This window comes from Episyrphus balteatus, chromosome 2 (assembly GCF_945859705.1).
Source record: "Episyrphus balteatus chromosome 2, idEpiBalt1.1, whole genome shotgun sequence".
Lineage (NCBI taxonomy): Eukaryota > Metazoa > Arthropoda > Insecta > Diptera > Syrphidae > Episyrphus > Episyrphus balteatus.
In genome coordinates this window covers 78311193-78327076 of record NC_079135.1, presented here as the reverse complement: position 1 = coordinate 78327076, position 15884 = coordinate 78311193, and the positions used below count along the sequence as shown (strand labels likewise).

Here is a 15884-nt window from a genome sequence, read left to right as displayed (position 1 = left end):
GTTTAATATTTTCAGATATTTCTGTATGAACACAACAATTAAACTACCTTGGCACTACTGTTTTTATCGAGAGAAAGTAAAATCTGGATAATTATCTGGATTTTTCAAAAATCTATACAGATAAAGTATTTGTTGTTTTTAACACGTAAATTGTTTTGATTTCAAAAATTTCGATGTCGTTTTTTTGCACAAAATCTATATAGATAAACAAAAAAACACACCTATTGGCTCAAAAAGTGAAAAAGTACATGAGTGAAAATTTTCAAACTAATTTTTGTACAGTTTTTCGGCCCTCAAAATTAAAACAAATGATGTAGAAAGCTTATTTTTTGGTCTAATAAAAAATTTGTATACTCTTTTTCACAAAACAATTGCGCTAGCCAGAAAAAAAAAATATTTTCACTTTTGTACTTTTTCAAAAAGTGGTGTATGTAGTTAAGCCTTAATTATCATTTAGAATATGTCAAATTGTAAAGAAAATTTTTTAAATATGAAATTCCTACATTTGGGATCTTGTAAAAAAAGGCTATAAACGAACGAGATAATTTCACAAATTAGGTCAGTTCGAATTACAAGTTATATAATTATCTCATTTCCAATGTCAAATCATATAGAAAAAAAGGTAATTTGAACTGATCTAATTTGCGAAATTATGTGATTTTGGCTGTAGAGAAAATATGCTATCAAGTAGGAATCATAGTCAGCTATTACATGAAGCCTCAAGAGGCGCGCCTCTTTTCAAACGTAATGAGTGCAAAAGAGAAAAAAGATGAAACAAAAAATTATCCGACCAGAGAGTCGTGGGTCGGAATTCTGAGACTCTTTTTTGACGTTTCTTTTTCCACTTTTCCTTTTTTCAACATTCTCTTTCATTTCTTTTTGCTTCTTGGTGCAATACAACAACAAATTTTAAATCAAAAGAGAAATGTCAAATTTGAGTCCTGGACTCAAGAGGCATCGTGTAATAGTACGCGCCTCACAGAATGATTATCAAAAGAAAATTAGAAAAAAGAGTCAAGCCTCTTGAGGCTTCATGTAATAGCTGACATAGCATTTTTAAATGAGAATTTATAATTTGAAATAATTTGCAAACTAATTTTTTTTCCCTAGTCTAAGCAGGGTATAATGAGTAATTACATTTCACTCAAATTTGAAACATCCCTGTGCAAATTGACATTTCGATTTGCTGAAAAGCTGAATAATCTGATCTGTCACTCAACCTTCAACCACGTGTGAGCAAGCGTACCAAAGTTTTCTTTTGGTATTTGGTTTTTTGTCGGTCAAATTAAAGTTTTTTTTTTTTAATAAAATCTATTTATTAATAAAAAAATGATTTCAAAAATTACAAAAACTAAAAAACAAGACAATGAAAATGTCGATGAAACCGAGGAAAAAGAAAAACTACCAAATGAAGTGTTAGTTATAGCTCAAGAAGTGAAAATAATTAATGCTCTTGCTAGCAATGATTTGTCTCAAAGAACGAAACAATTGAAGAAGCTTCGTCGTTGGCTAACAATTAGATCCAATAGTTCCTTTTGTATGTTTATTTCATAATTTTACTAACGAAAAATCAATAAAAAATATGTGTTTTTTTTTTGGTTACTTTAGCATTCCATGAAGAGGACTTTCTGCGCATATGGAAGGGCCTCTACTATATGATGTGGATGTCGGACAAGCCAATGGTTCAAGAAGATTTGGCCGAAGATTTTGGAAAACTTTTAGAATGTTTTAGCGAGGTGAAAACGGGAGTTCAATTTTTTGGTGCTTTTCTGAAGACCATGTGTCGAGAATGGTTTGGTGTGGATCAGTGGAGAATGGATAAGTTCTTGATGGTTTGTTCATTCATATAAAAAAATACATACTTTAGTATATAATATATTTTTTTCTATTTAGTTGATTCGTCGAATGCTGCGTTATATGTTCCGTACTCTTAAAAAAGACAATTGGTCAGCAGCTGGAATTAAAGAATTTAATAGTCATATTCTTGAAACAATTTTGGCGGAAAATGCTTCTGGTGGCATTGCAATGCATTTCTTGGATATATTTTTCGATGAATTGGCTAAAGTATCGGATGGCGATCTAAATGCCAAGAGTGTTGGCCAATTTATTAAGCCATTTGTTAAATTTATGGCCCAACAAAATGATTTTAAAATACTTGGACATTGTCGGAATAAAGTTTTTAATCATTTGCTATACCAGAGTGAACTTGGACGTGAATTTACAGATAAATACAATGCTTGGAAGGAGGTGAGTAAATAAATGAATTGAGAAAGTAATAGGTATTTAGGTTGATACATTTTATTTGTTTTATTTATTTATTTTTTTTATTTATTTCAATCTACGATATTTAAATCTACAGATTTGTATTCCTGCCAATAAACATCTGGCGTTATAATCAAAATTTACATAAGCATTTGTTCCGAAATTTCTTAAAGCAAATCTCAAAAAATTCTTTTGAATATTTTCAATTCTTATTATAAGTTTTTTCATATCGGGACACCAAATGACTGAACGATACTCCAATAATGGTCGTACAAGAAAACAATAAATGGCTTTTAATGTGTACGGATCCTTAAAATCAGTAGAATTCCGTTTAAGGAAACCTAACATTGAATTGGCTTTTGAAACAATGTAAGAAACGTGTGAATTAAAATTGAGCTTATCATAAAAAACTATGCCTAGGTCTTTAACCTGTTGTACTCTTAACAATTTGTAACTTTTAAGAAAATAGTCAAAAATTATAGGGTTTAATAAGTGATTGCAAAATATTACTGAACACTTAGATAGATTAAGGTCAAGGTCATTGACGTGATTGACCCTACTAAAAGCTTTGACAAGATCAGTATAAACCACGTCCATTTGAGATCGTTTTTCCACTGCGTTAAAGCAATGATGTGAAAAACAAGCCAAATTTGTGGTTGTTGATCGACCACTTATGAAACCATGTTGGAAATTAGAAATACGGCATTTAATAATCTCATATAACTTATTCTTTACTATGATATATTTTGTTGTTTGTTAATTGAAAGTAGAGTTGGGTTTGAACCTTTTTTCTTGTACATTTTTTTCAATTTCAATTTTTGGCTTATATTCTCTAATAAGTTAAATAATTGCGGTCAAAACCCTTTCTTACTTATTTAAAAAATATAAATGTTAAGAATATCTTAATTTTAATTGATCTGAACAATTTCCGGGTTCAACGCAGACCACCTGAACTTAAGTTCTCAATTTTTAGACGGTTTGAGTTTAAACCCACGACAATACCAGTTTTTTTTTTTTTTACTCAATGAGGGAGTACAAAAATCCTTAATAATTGTTTAAGTTGTTTCTTTCAACACAAACACCATTATACAAGTTATTTTGATTTCGCTTAAGAAATGCTGAGATCTTCATCCCTTCATGCATATCTTATAACTGGTCCCATGGCAGCATTTTTGATCAGATGAATCAGATGAAGAACTAATTCCACTGCTCTTGTAGGGCAAATTCTCGTTGAACCAAGCAAGCCTTTTTGTCCTTTTAGTATGGTTGCTAGTTTAGGGTAGCAAAAGCCCTTAATACATTTTCATGTGTTCGGTTTGCTTCGCAATATTTGTTAGCTTGTTTCTATTTCATTAGATTTACCATGGATTTCAATACTCCTACTTCTTAGAGTGTTTGTTCCGCAGATATACATTAATTAACTTTTAATCCTTTTTGAATGATTTTATAAAACCTTTCTTTGAACTTTCCATAGACGATATCATCGGAAAAAAACAAGACATCGAGTATCCAGTGATGTTAGATGTTCTAATAATTCTCCACAGAAAGGGTGGAAAGTGGTCCTGCGCATATCCACTTGTGATGATTTTCTGTCATTGCCGGTATTACAGATTCATGAGTGGTGTTGTCGCAAGCGCCCTTCTTTTCTATCTATCTATAACATTTTGTAAGATTTTGATGGTTCATTTGTTAAAGGCGGTATTTACAAACATGTTTATAAGAACTTCTAAAGTTATCAATTATCTTTTTAAAGTTTTTAGTAAGTACCAAAGGTAGTTAAAAAGTAGTAAAGTACATTACAAGTAGTATAGAATAAATTCAAGTCTTAAACTAACACAATTAATATTTATTAATGATCTTTCTAGAGTTTCTTTGGTTTTTTTTTCCAACGGCAAGCTCTCAGGATCACTTTTTTTTCCATGCTCATTCGGCAAAAGCCAACGTATTAATTTGTTTATAGCTAGTCCCTGTTTCGCTGTTATGGGCGACTTTAAAATCGATGTTGATCGATTTGCTATTCTTGAATTTTCTTAAAAAAATTGTCTGAGTGTGAAGATTTCGTCCGTTGACTGTTGGTTCTAGTTGATTTAACAAAACAGCAGAGAAAATTGTATATATGGTGTGAAAAACATATATCTTTATAGATTTCGAGTGTAGCATGTTATGCTAAGTTACAATAAATATTTTCCAAACATATTGTAGAAATGAACACATCAGTGGCGTCTCGTCAAGGTGTGCATTGTGCACTCTGTTCTAACGAAAAGAATCCCTCATCGAATAATGTCTAATATTAATGACACACATGAATATGGACAGTTAAACAGCCCATAAAACATGCATCACACAGCCTACATTCATATTCTTCCTTCTTAATTGTTCTTTCACAATTCCTTCATCGATCTCTGAAAAGCAAAAAAAAAAATAATGCCCACGAAATCTCGCTGTGCTCATTTTCTGTTGATGTCAAATAAATTTATCAAACTCAACTCCAACCGATCTAGTTATATGCCTAGCCTACCAGATTTTTGTATTATTCATCCCCATGGTCTTGGATGAATTTTTAGTATGAATTTGTAGGGTGAATTTGTACTTTTGTAGTAAACTCGTGAGACGGTTTTCTGTTTTGTTTTCTTTTGTATCTGTTTTGTTTCGTTTCAGTAAAGCTTCCTAGACTTAAAATACAATTTATGTATAAGATCGAACCTCGTGCGAAAAAAGAAATTCACGAGAGTCTGGAATGAAGTTTTGTTTTTCAATTGTAGGTACAATAAGGGTATTTGTTGTTGTTGTTTTTTTTTTTTTTTTAATTTGTATCGAGAAGAGAAAACTATGAATGGCAAGTGACTATTTAATAAATAAACTGATTAATTGATATTTTTACATATTGACTTCTTCCCGTAAGAATGTATTAAGCGAAATTTCTAAAATTGTTCAGGAAACGAAAAAGAAAAAAACAACATTATTCTTGCTAGGAAACTATTGAGTTGCACAATTTTATTTTCTCTCTAGTTTCATTTGTACACATGGTAGGGTAACCAACAGGGGACCAAAACATGGCGCTTAACTTATAGTATATTGGAAATATACATCAAAAAGTCATTTTCGAAAAAAAATATCGCTTAATACATTCGTACGGGAAAGTATCGATATGTAGGTATATCATTTTCAAGAATTGCACACCTATCTAAATATCTCACGCGACGCCGCCGCTGGAACACATGTATGTATGGTCTTGACCATATCAGCTCCAGTTGATTAAAACAGTTGCCCCAGTTTCAATTTCCTCAGCCCCGTCTGCGTGTCTCTTGCCATATTTCCGTTTTCTTCGCGGAAGTATTTGATATGATAACATTTTGCCTCGCTGCCTGAGTTTGTTGTCGTTTTCTTATAATAAGGCATGAATAATCAGGTTGACTTAAAATCTCTATACATTCTCCAAACTTTTCCAATTAATACAAATTTCACTAATAGGATCTAAGTTTAGAAAATAAGCAAACTTCCAAAAAAAAAAAGAACTTTTTTTCAACCCAATCGTGTTGTTCTCCTGTTTTAATCTTCATAAATCACCTCTTTTAAATTTTCAGATGGGTTTTCCAACTGAATCCATTGATGATCTTGAAAAAGCAGATGCCCCTTCAGACACAGAAGAAGGTCAGTTTAAAAAGATACATTTTACCTAGGCAATAGTAAAACGTTTTTCTTTCAGAAAATAATGAACCTCAAGGGCCAAAAGTTCTAGATCCTAGAGCAGGTAATGTTGATGTTTTTATTCCATTGTTGCCTTTGGATGGCAAATATGTTATCAAAGAGATTGAATCTCTTTTGTATAAAGAAGAAACATCAACTAAAAGTCGTAAGATGCTCAAGGATATTTTAGAAAAGTTAGTAATTCAAATGAAAGCTTCTTTTTTTAAACACAACATAACACTATGTATTCTTTCTTTTGTAGATATCAAACATACCAATCTGGTAAATTTCCATTGGGAGTACACACAATGCCCAGACCACATCTTAAATCTGACGTGCCATTGATAAAGAGCAAGGTAGATGCTTTGGATGATTTAGAAAATGATATATTCTCCACAACAAGAAAACTCAAGCAACTAAGTAAGAAGAGACGTAAGAAGCTTTTGGCTTCATTGAACTATAGCGATGCTGATGAGGATACATTTGAAAAAATGATTGAAAATTCAATACCGAAAAGTTTGCAAAACTCTGAAAAGGGAAAAAAGCGAAAATCTCTTCCTTCTATGTCATGGGTTGAAGAGGAGGTAGAAAACGAAGTATCACCAAGTAAAATTCAAAAGACAGATGATGAAGTTGAAGCAGCAGCAACAAATCAACAACCAAACTCAAAAAAGCAAAAGAAAAAGATTCAAAAAGATAATAAACGCAAGCAACTAAGTGACAAATCAAATGTCACAGCATCTAACGACGCTCCCGCTGTCGAAAAGAAAAATAAGAAAGCTTCGGAAGAAAAGAAAGCATCCGAAGAAAATAAAATGTCCGAATGGGATGAACCCTTGACAGAGGGTGAAATAGAATATTTCATTCCATCCAAGAAAATTCAACTAAAAGAAGCCAATGAAAAATTAGCCGACATTGTTCCAAATCCATTTGCACATTTAAATCAAACAGCGACACCTAAAACACCAAAAAATATGCTCTTGGGAAAGAAACAGAAAAAACAGGCTCAAAGTGCAAAGTTGGCGAAGGAAACACCAGCGTCTCCATACACTCCTGCCAAACGTGTGAAAATAATGCTACAAAGGAATACAATGCAAAATCCAAGTGAATATATTAAACAGATCAAAAGCTCCCCTAATGTACCCTTTGATGCAACTAAGAAACCATCAAAAGGTCTGCTGAAACCCAACTCGATGCCAAGTCCGATTAATCCGTTTTATAAAAAGAAAATTGGTCTTAAACTACTAAATGATACACTCTGATATAAATTAAATCATTGTTTATCTTATTTTAATTTTTTTACACCTAAAGATTGATATGCTATTGTATAAATACTGATTTCGAGTCATTCAAAATCAATTTTACATCAAGATATTATTTGGTCATAATTAATGAACACTGAGAATTTTTCTTGGTGAAAAAGTTTTATATCGAGCGATGAGGATATCAATTTGGGTCAGCAAGTCTGTACGGCAACCAATGTCAAAAAATGCAAGTTCCACTGTTTTACCCTTAAATACGCTGCCCTGATATATCACTTTTACATTTTAAAATGTATGTATCTTTCTTTTAAAATATTTTTGAGCAACATTTATATTTTAATGTTTATACATATTTAACAAAAAAACATAATTATGTACTTAGAAGTTAAGTAGTAGAAAATAAAAAAAAAAATAAAAACAAAAATTGTTAGAATTACACGCCATTTATTTGTTGAACAATTGGTATTGTAATGCAAGGACTATTCTTATAGTGACCAGTTTCTGCTTCGAAGAGAATTTGTTGAATTTTCAGTTTTGCTAGTGATCGGGAATACGAATCCGGAATGGCACGGAGCTGACCAGCTACACTGCGACAGAATAAATCAAATTCATCTTCTTTTAATGCTGGTGACGGTGATACATCGAACGTGTTTGTTGTTACTTCATGCTTATTATTATTTATTCGAGGATTATCTGTGCTTGGTTGGGTTGGAGGTGGTGGTGTAGGTAAAGGCTCATCATAACTTTGTTCGATATATATTGGTGTTTGTTGTTCTTTTATTTGATATTTTTCTGTTTCATCTTCATTTACAACTTGCATATAAGCTTTAAAGTCTTGTTCATTTTCGTTATTTTGAGATTGTTCGTCATCGTTTAGTTCATTTACGGCTTCCATTTCTTCACCGTCATAAGGTTCATCACCATATTCAACAGTGTAATCTTTGCAATCAGGTTGACTTTCAAGTTCCAATTTTGGACAAAACTAGAAGTAGAAAACACGTAATGGTTGCATATTTTTTAATTGTTAATGTGTGTTTGGAAGGACTTTTAACTGAAGTTATCATACCTTTTATAAGGTACATTTAATTTCTATTTCGACTCTTAAAATTTCTAAGAAATAATGAAGTTAAGAGAAAATCCCGTACAGAGTACTGGCAAAATTGCACTTACAAATGCTATCAAGAACTTACGGAGGTAAAAAAAAATACGGACGGATTTTAAAAAAATTGATCTTCAAAAAAAATATTGGTTTTATGTACAGTCGTTTTACGGACAATAATTTTACGCCATAACGTCATACAAAAAGAGGTTTTGTTCTTCTACTCGGTTAAAGTAAAGAGAGATAAATGTGTCACAAGCCAACACTAATTTCGTTAATCGATCATTATTAAAGACCTTTTATTTGAAATGTCAAGTTCAACGATGTCGATGTACTAAATTGCATTTAATAATTGCGTTTATCCTCAAACAAACTCCTGCACTGAAAAGTTAGAAAACCAATTACGATGCGAATCGAGATTCATAATTGGCCTGATTATTTCAGTGCTAATTAACGATTTTGAAGTTATGACCACTCGTTGACAGCTGCGAGTATCTTTTTACCTAACATGACTTCCAAGTTCCAACACTAGTTGTAAACGGAGCCCTGCTCTAGCATAGACATATAAGCCTTGTTTTTGTGATACTCATTATTTTACTGAGTAAACATTTTCTACTGTAAACAACAACAAACGATTCTTTTTATTTATTAGAAATAATAATCCTTTATTGTTGTAAAAAATGTACAATATAGAAGAAAAAAAAAAATTCTCCGTAACATGCTTAACAATTATTTGTTGTTGTTTCCCGTGCAAAATTTTACTGAGATAAGTAAACACTGACTTCCAAAAAATCACATCTATTGTGCGATATGCATCAAAATAAATGCTTTTACTAAAAAAAAAAAATCATAAAGTAGGAACAGTTCCTATACAATAGTTTATACTTGTTAATTTGTCAATACTACTTTGTTGCATATCATCCATTGTGTTCCACCAAATCCTTTGGCTCAAGCTTATTTATTTGAATAAATAAACTCAAAAGGTTTAACTCTGAGTGGATTTTATGAACAGATGACTTCATTTAAACTTTTATAATTCATAGACACCAACAATATTTTTCATTATTTAAAAAACTGGGTGAAACGGCTCCAAGACATTCCAATATGAATTGGTTTGGTTACTTATCACGCAAGAAATAGAACCACGGAACAAAGTTAATCGGCCTTATCACGAATTCCATTCGTATCGGAAATTTTCTACGGTTTCCGAATCGTAGTGACGATTTGTATGAAATTTTCCATTACGAACGGATTCCTTGATTGTTTTTTCGGGAATCGTATCAAATTTCCGATACGAATGGAATTCCTGATAAGGCCGAATAGGAAGTAGTAAAAAAGTCTATAAATCATTGTAATTAACACAAATTCAGTGATCACTTATTTCAAAACAACAGCATATAAACTAAAAACTACTGCAATATCTCTTAAAAAGAGAGAATTGTCTTGCCCTGATTCAAGCTTTAATGCCGCTAGAAGTTCAATTTCAAGGTCCTAACTAATACACGGTACCAATTTAAGAGTATTGCAGCTAAGTACTTGGTAACGATTTGAGTACTAACGATGGGTTATAAAAACTTGACAGAGTCCTAAAGCCAGAACTATAATTGTCGGATGCGTCGGATGAAACGGATGGGAACAGCGCTCGCAACCGCACTCGACGGATGAAAACTAATCGAAAAATCAAAGAAAACAACAACAATTGACATTAGCTTCCGACTGCATCCTCCAATTATAGTTCTGGCTTAACTAATAGTGTGTGCTAAATTGATAGGACCTATGATGAAGAAATGAGTTGATACTGTTTTGAGTACTATCTTTAGTACTAGGCCCGGTAAAACAAAATCTCTAGAAACTGGTTTTACGACATTAATTGCGGACCCTAACTCCGTATAAAATATTTAGACCAGTGCCAATAATTTTTTAAATTAAAAAAAATTATTAGCAGCATGTGGGTGGTTGGAAAATTTAGAATAAAGTTTTTTTTTTATAGAAACCAAAATATATTTTTCTTATGGTATTTTTGTACGCTAAGCTCGAATCCGAAGTAAAAAAAAACTCTACCACATCACGTTTTTGAGATATTACCATGCAAAACATCACAAAAATAGTGTTTTGGACGTTCAAAATTCAATATCTCAAGAACTTTTCACGTTAGAGCTATTCTAATTTCTAATACTAGATTCAAACTAAGAAGGTCAAAAGTCATTAGAAAAGTATAATTTAGTTTCTATGGAAAATTATTTCTCGCCAATATTACTGTCATTTACGGAAAAATCGATCTTAAAAATCGTTTTTTTGTTTTTTTCAATTTTTCTCAATATTTTCTGAAACAAAAGTATAGTTTTTCCACACAATCTTAAATATAAGGTTTTAATCTAATGTCGTTTTCGATTGATTTCACTCAAGGATTCACTCATTCTGAAATCGAATGGAACAGGTCAAATCGCTTCCACTCAATTCGTTTTTTTTTTTGTGTTTTTCTTTGAAATTCAAATGTCAAATATTTATATTAATTTATTTTTCTTTCAAATGAAATGTTTTAAATTTTTAAAAATTGGTAATGTTCAAGAAATTAATGAAGAAGTTGGTTTCCAAAATATTTTAAGTGAGTTCGAAAATTAATTAAAAAATTTACTTCGGAAAACAATAATTTATTTCAAAAAATAAAAAAAAAAATATTGATTGAGTGATTAATTTGACTTTTAAATATTCATGTATTAGTGCTTCTCGATTGAATTCCGATTTTAAATCGAGAAGAGAATTTCTCTTCTAAGAAGCGTTCTGCCTGTCATATTCGTGCGAATAAAACGCTTTCAGGAGGCTTTTGAATGATTCCGGACGCTTCCGGAGAGCCAATCGAAAACGACATAAATAAATGCACTCCAAACTTTTCAAAAATCGAAAATGTTTTCGGTAACTTTTTTGTTTGAAAAATAAGCTATTTTTTCAAATTAAATTCGTCAAAAAATTTAATTTTTGCTCAAAAAAATACATAGAAAAAATACATTTAAATACATAGAAAATATAACAAAGTAATGTTTCACCAAGTTTTGTTAAAATCCAACTATTTTGGTAAAAGATATTGATATATAAAAGTAAAAAATCGTATTTTTGCATTTTTTTTTAATATTTTGAGGTTATATAAAAAAATGGTTTGAGTAAAAGTTGTAGACGCTTTTACGATCTACAACTTTTGCTTTTAACTTTTTTCGATAGGAGGTCTACTTTTGACAGAAATCGTAAAAAACCACGATTCTTGACACCCACCCCCTTTCCACCAATTTGTTTGTGGGCAATTTATTTTTCCCCTTTCATACACCATTTATCCTAAATTTTCCCACCACCTTTATGCTGCTAATAATTTTTTCAACTTTTGCCCTCTGAAAACCGGATTGGCACTGGTCTAATTTAGAAAACTCACTTCGCAATTGATACTGCTTAATCATTTGATAGTAGAACCAAGGCTAGTATGTAGAGAGCTTTGAAACTTCTTGTTCTCTTTTTAGAATAGACTTTAGCATACTTAACTTGAAAGGAAACAACTTAAAAAATAAAATAATTATTATTTAAGAACGTACTTACTTCTTTCCTGCGTCTGGAAACGCATACATTTTTCAAAAATGAATTAGCTCTGTTGAACCAAAACAATTTGGGTTTATATGCCTTCCCCAATCTTTTGTGAGCATTTAAAATTCTTAATTCTTTTGTATATGTCGTCCTTATGCCTTTGACTTTCAATTTGATATCATGAACCGTTAATGATGGTACATTGAGCTCTTTAATTATTGCCATGTACGCCTGGTCACGATCTAATTTATTTTTATAGCTATCCAAGGTAGTATCCCAAAGGCATGTTTGCCTTTCGTAAGCCTCCAGAAATGCAAGCACTCTAATCGATCGTCCATCGGTGTATTTTAGCATAATCAAGAGATTCGGTTTGTGTATTTTCAAAAGTGAATAGACGGTTTTTATTTATAATTATTTTTAATTTTTATTGAATAATAAAACAAAGAATGATTGAATAGACATGCAAAATTGCTTGACAGTTGATTCAAATTGAATGGCAAAGGGGACACTTTTGCCGTAGAAGATAAAAGAAAGAAGGTTGACTTGTTGTTTAAATGCAAGTATGTATTCACAGTGGATTTTGCGAAAAAATATAAAGTTCACAGTAGGCAATATACTTGTTTCAGTGGTACGGGTAATTGCATGAGCGAAATTCCAAATTGGAACGTCAACATTCAAATGTGGAATTTTTTTTTCATACAAGTACTTATAGGTACCGCAATTGAATACCCTTCCACTGTGATCCTTTCTTAGGGCCAGTTGTACAAACGTTGTTCAACTTTGGTTCAGGAATTTGACTTGCCGATTTCGACGGATTATCTCCCAAGTAACAATTTTACTTGCATAAGGTCCATTTTCTTCGATTCGGCAAGCTATAGTTTGTATACGTTTAGTTTAAGGCTTATTTACGCAAATCATCCATTTTGGAAAAAAAGGAGGTCTCCCTAAGGCTATCTGGAAGTGTTTAGAAGAAGCCTTGTAAATGTAAGTTAAAGAAGACCTTTATAAGACCTGTTTGAACCGTTCTAAAGAAGTCTTCTATTTTTAAGTGACAGATGGCTTTCATAAGACCTGTTTCAAGAGGTTCTTGTAAGTATGCAATGTTTTCATCTCTCAAGTATGCAATGTTTTTCACCAATAAGTATGCAAAGCTTTTATCCTGCAGATATGCAATGTTTGTAACGCTTTAGAAAAAACATTGCATTTTTATGTGAGGTTTCAATTAGCTCCATTTTTTTCCACTCATCTTTAATATTAGAGCATGGGTCTACTGGTAAGGTGCTGGCTTGGTATGCAAAGGTACGTGGGATCGATTCCTGGCCGGGCCATTAGTGAAATTAAAAAAATGTGTTCTTTTTCAATTAAAATAAAATTCTTCTCATTTCAGAACAACAGAAAAGCATTGAAATGACCAAAAGAGAAGAAAAAACAAAATAGAAAAAATTAAAAGAAAAAAATAAAATTCAATTAAATTTTTTTTGTATTCATAAATTCAACATCTTATAACAACTTCCATAAGGCCTTATTATAACATCCAATGCAAATCATAGTTTCCTTAGCGAAGCTATAACTTCCCTAAAATGTTTCATTGTTTTGTAAAAAGGCCTGCATAAGGTTGTTTTACGCTGTTCGTCACAAGCTATTAGCTTGTGAATTGCCTTTGGAGGAAGGTCTTGAGGAAATTCGGTAACGTGCGCCAAAATGATTTGCATAAGACTTGTCCTTCTTCTTACAAAAGTCAAAAAATAGTTTGTATTGAACCTTTTACAAGTTAAATTGTTACTTGGGCTGTGGTTCAACTTTGGCTCTAGCATGGATTTGAATATGTTAACATACCTTGAACAGTGTTAAACCTCGGTTTGACTAATGGCAAATGATATAATTACCCATACAAATTTAAAATGAGATACATATTTAACTCATTCGCAAGAAATCAGCTAGGAAAGTAAACTCAATTGTGAATTGACCACAAATATATGTTTTGTACAGGAGAAGGACAGAAGGAAACACATAATACAATTGATATAAGGAGGTGTATATGATAAAAAGAGTAGAATCATTGTATATAGAAACTATAGTACTATCATGAAAGTGAATTTATTAGGTCCGCTTCCTTTAACTAGGGTGCGCTGCGGTAGCTTTTTTCCAAGTTTTGGAAAGTAGAATGAAGGAATAAAATACGTGTGTAAGAAAGAGAAAAATACTTTCATCTTTTTAAAAGGATAAAGAGAAAAAACCGAAATCATATGTTTGAAGCAGAGATACCCAAAAGAGATGAGAAACTTCTGACGTCATACGGGTTTGCCTACAAGCTGCTTTAGACATTTTTGGATAAGTATGCGTGAAAAAATATACATTTTTGGCTAAGTATACGTGAAAAATCGTAGATTTTTGCTTAGGTGTGCGTAAAAACACCGTGGCTACACTATGTGTGTTTTTCACATTTATTCACGAATACAAAAGAGATTACAACAACACGAAATAAACAAATGGGTTTTGGGGGGTAAAACGTACGAAAGTTTCCCATCTCCTTTGGGTATCTCTGGTTTGAAGTTTGAATTTCGACTGCTTGGGAATAGGGAAGGAGAAATGTAAACAAAATATTTTTTGTTTACAACGCTTTGTTTATTTCTTGTTTCCTAGGTGATAGTAATTTGAGTATTTTTGAATCAAATAATTTATTTTTGCGAATTTGAATAGATTTTTGTTTTGGGACTTTTATTTGTTATATTCTAAGGCAATGTTGCAACATTTAACTTATCTTGTATTGCTTATTATTTTTAGGTATAGTTTTTACTTTATAGTTCAAATTGATAATATAAAAACAAGTTTTAAACTGCATCATTTTGAATTATAAAGTAAATAAAGTTAAAAACTAAATAATAAAGGGGAGCGTCATCGAGGCACATAAAATTCAAAGGAAGGTTATTAGTTTTTGACATAACAAAATGCTAAATATTTTTTTAAAGTTTTATGATTTTTGTCAAGTTTGTATTAATTAATAAAAACCTGAAACATTGAACAAAAATCTTAAAATAAAAAAAAAGTTCAAAACTACATTGTATGTGTACAATGTACATACATATTTTTAATTAAAAAAATCTACTTCTCTAGAATAATCAGTTGTAGAGCGCCCTGTAATAAGAAAGCAAAAGCTTTTGTTTTTAAGTATTAAAGTACATAATAATATAGGTAGCATTACTCGCTTTATTATTTCATTAATGAATAAATTAGAGTTAAGTTAAATGTTGCAACATTGCGTAAGAAAATATCAAACAAAAATTCAAAAACAAAAATGTATTCAAGTTTTCAAAACAAAATATTCTATTCGACAACAATCACCTAGGCAACAAGAAAAAAATATTTCAAAAAGAAGAATACAAACAAAAAAAAAAAACATTTCCAAAGAAGAATACAATTTTAAATTTTATTTTAAACGTGATTGCCACATTAGTCAAATTGAACTAAAATATTTAAGCAGATTATTATAAACGCGAAATACATACACTTAAATACAATCATCTCATGCCAAATTCACTGCAATTACTGACGAATTTTTTTGAGACCATGTTTGAAATTTAATGTTTCATTACTTTCTAACAAGTTAAAAATGCTTCTCACTTATTAAAGAGAGAAGATTCAAACAAAATATTCTACAGAATTTACGTTTTGTTATTTTCGCTGTCAAAAAAATGAATCTAAATGAAATTCAAAAATATTAAATGTTTCTGGACATCATTATTTTGATGGAATTTTATAACTCTGTGTCTTATGAAACTTAAATATTTTTGCGATTACTATTTATCATAAGACTTTTTATATTTGTCTTGTTTAAAAAAAAAGTATTTACTATGTATTTATTTCCAAATTTTTTAATTTATTTGAAAACAAAAAATTTTTACTTATGGGCAACAGTGGTTGTACGTTTTAGTTTTTTTTTTTTTCAATTTTTAATAAACAACTTCCATTTCTACTTATGCATCTTTCTATCTCCCTCTATCTACAAA

The 15884-nt window shown here is 31.0% G+C and overlaps 3 protein-coding genes across 3 annotated transcripts in view; 2 read left to right on the top strand and 1 right to left on the bottom strand.

Moving 5' to 3' along the window:
- LOC129910877 (uncharacterized) overlaps positions 1–15884 on the top strand; it is a 244216-nt gene that overhangs the window by 135786 nt on the left and 92546 nt on the right. The window lies entirely within an intron of this gene.
- LOC129910872 (ribosomal RNA processing protein 1 homolog) lies at positions 1214–7531 on the top strand. Its single transcript, XM_055988461.1, has 6 exons — positions 1214–1537; positions 1609–1832; positions 1894–2247; positions 5847–5913; positions 5969–6143; positions 6212–7531. Exons 1-6 carry the CDS (start codon positions 1330–1332, stop codon positions 7209–7211), a joined length of 2028 nt encoding a protein of 675 aa, XP_055844436.1. The 5' UTR covers positions 1214–1329; the 3' UTR covers positions 7212–7531.
- Positions 7636–12372, bottom strand: LOC129910873 (uncharacterized). Its single transcript, XM_055988462.1, has 2 exons — positions 11893–12372; positions 7636–8193 (listed from the first exon to the last, which is right to left on the bottom strand). Exons 1-2 carry the CDS (start codon positions 12229–12231, stop codon positions 7645–7647), a joined length of 888 nt encoding a protein of 295 aa, XP_055844437.1. The 5' UTR covers positions 12232–12372; the 3' UTR covers positions 7636–7644.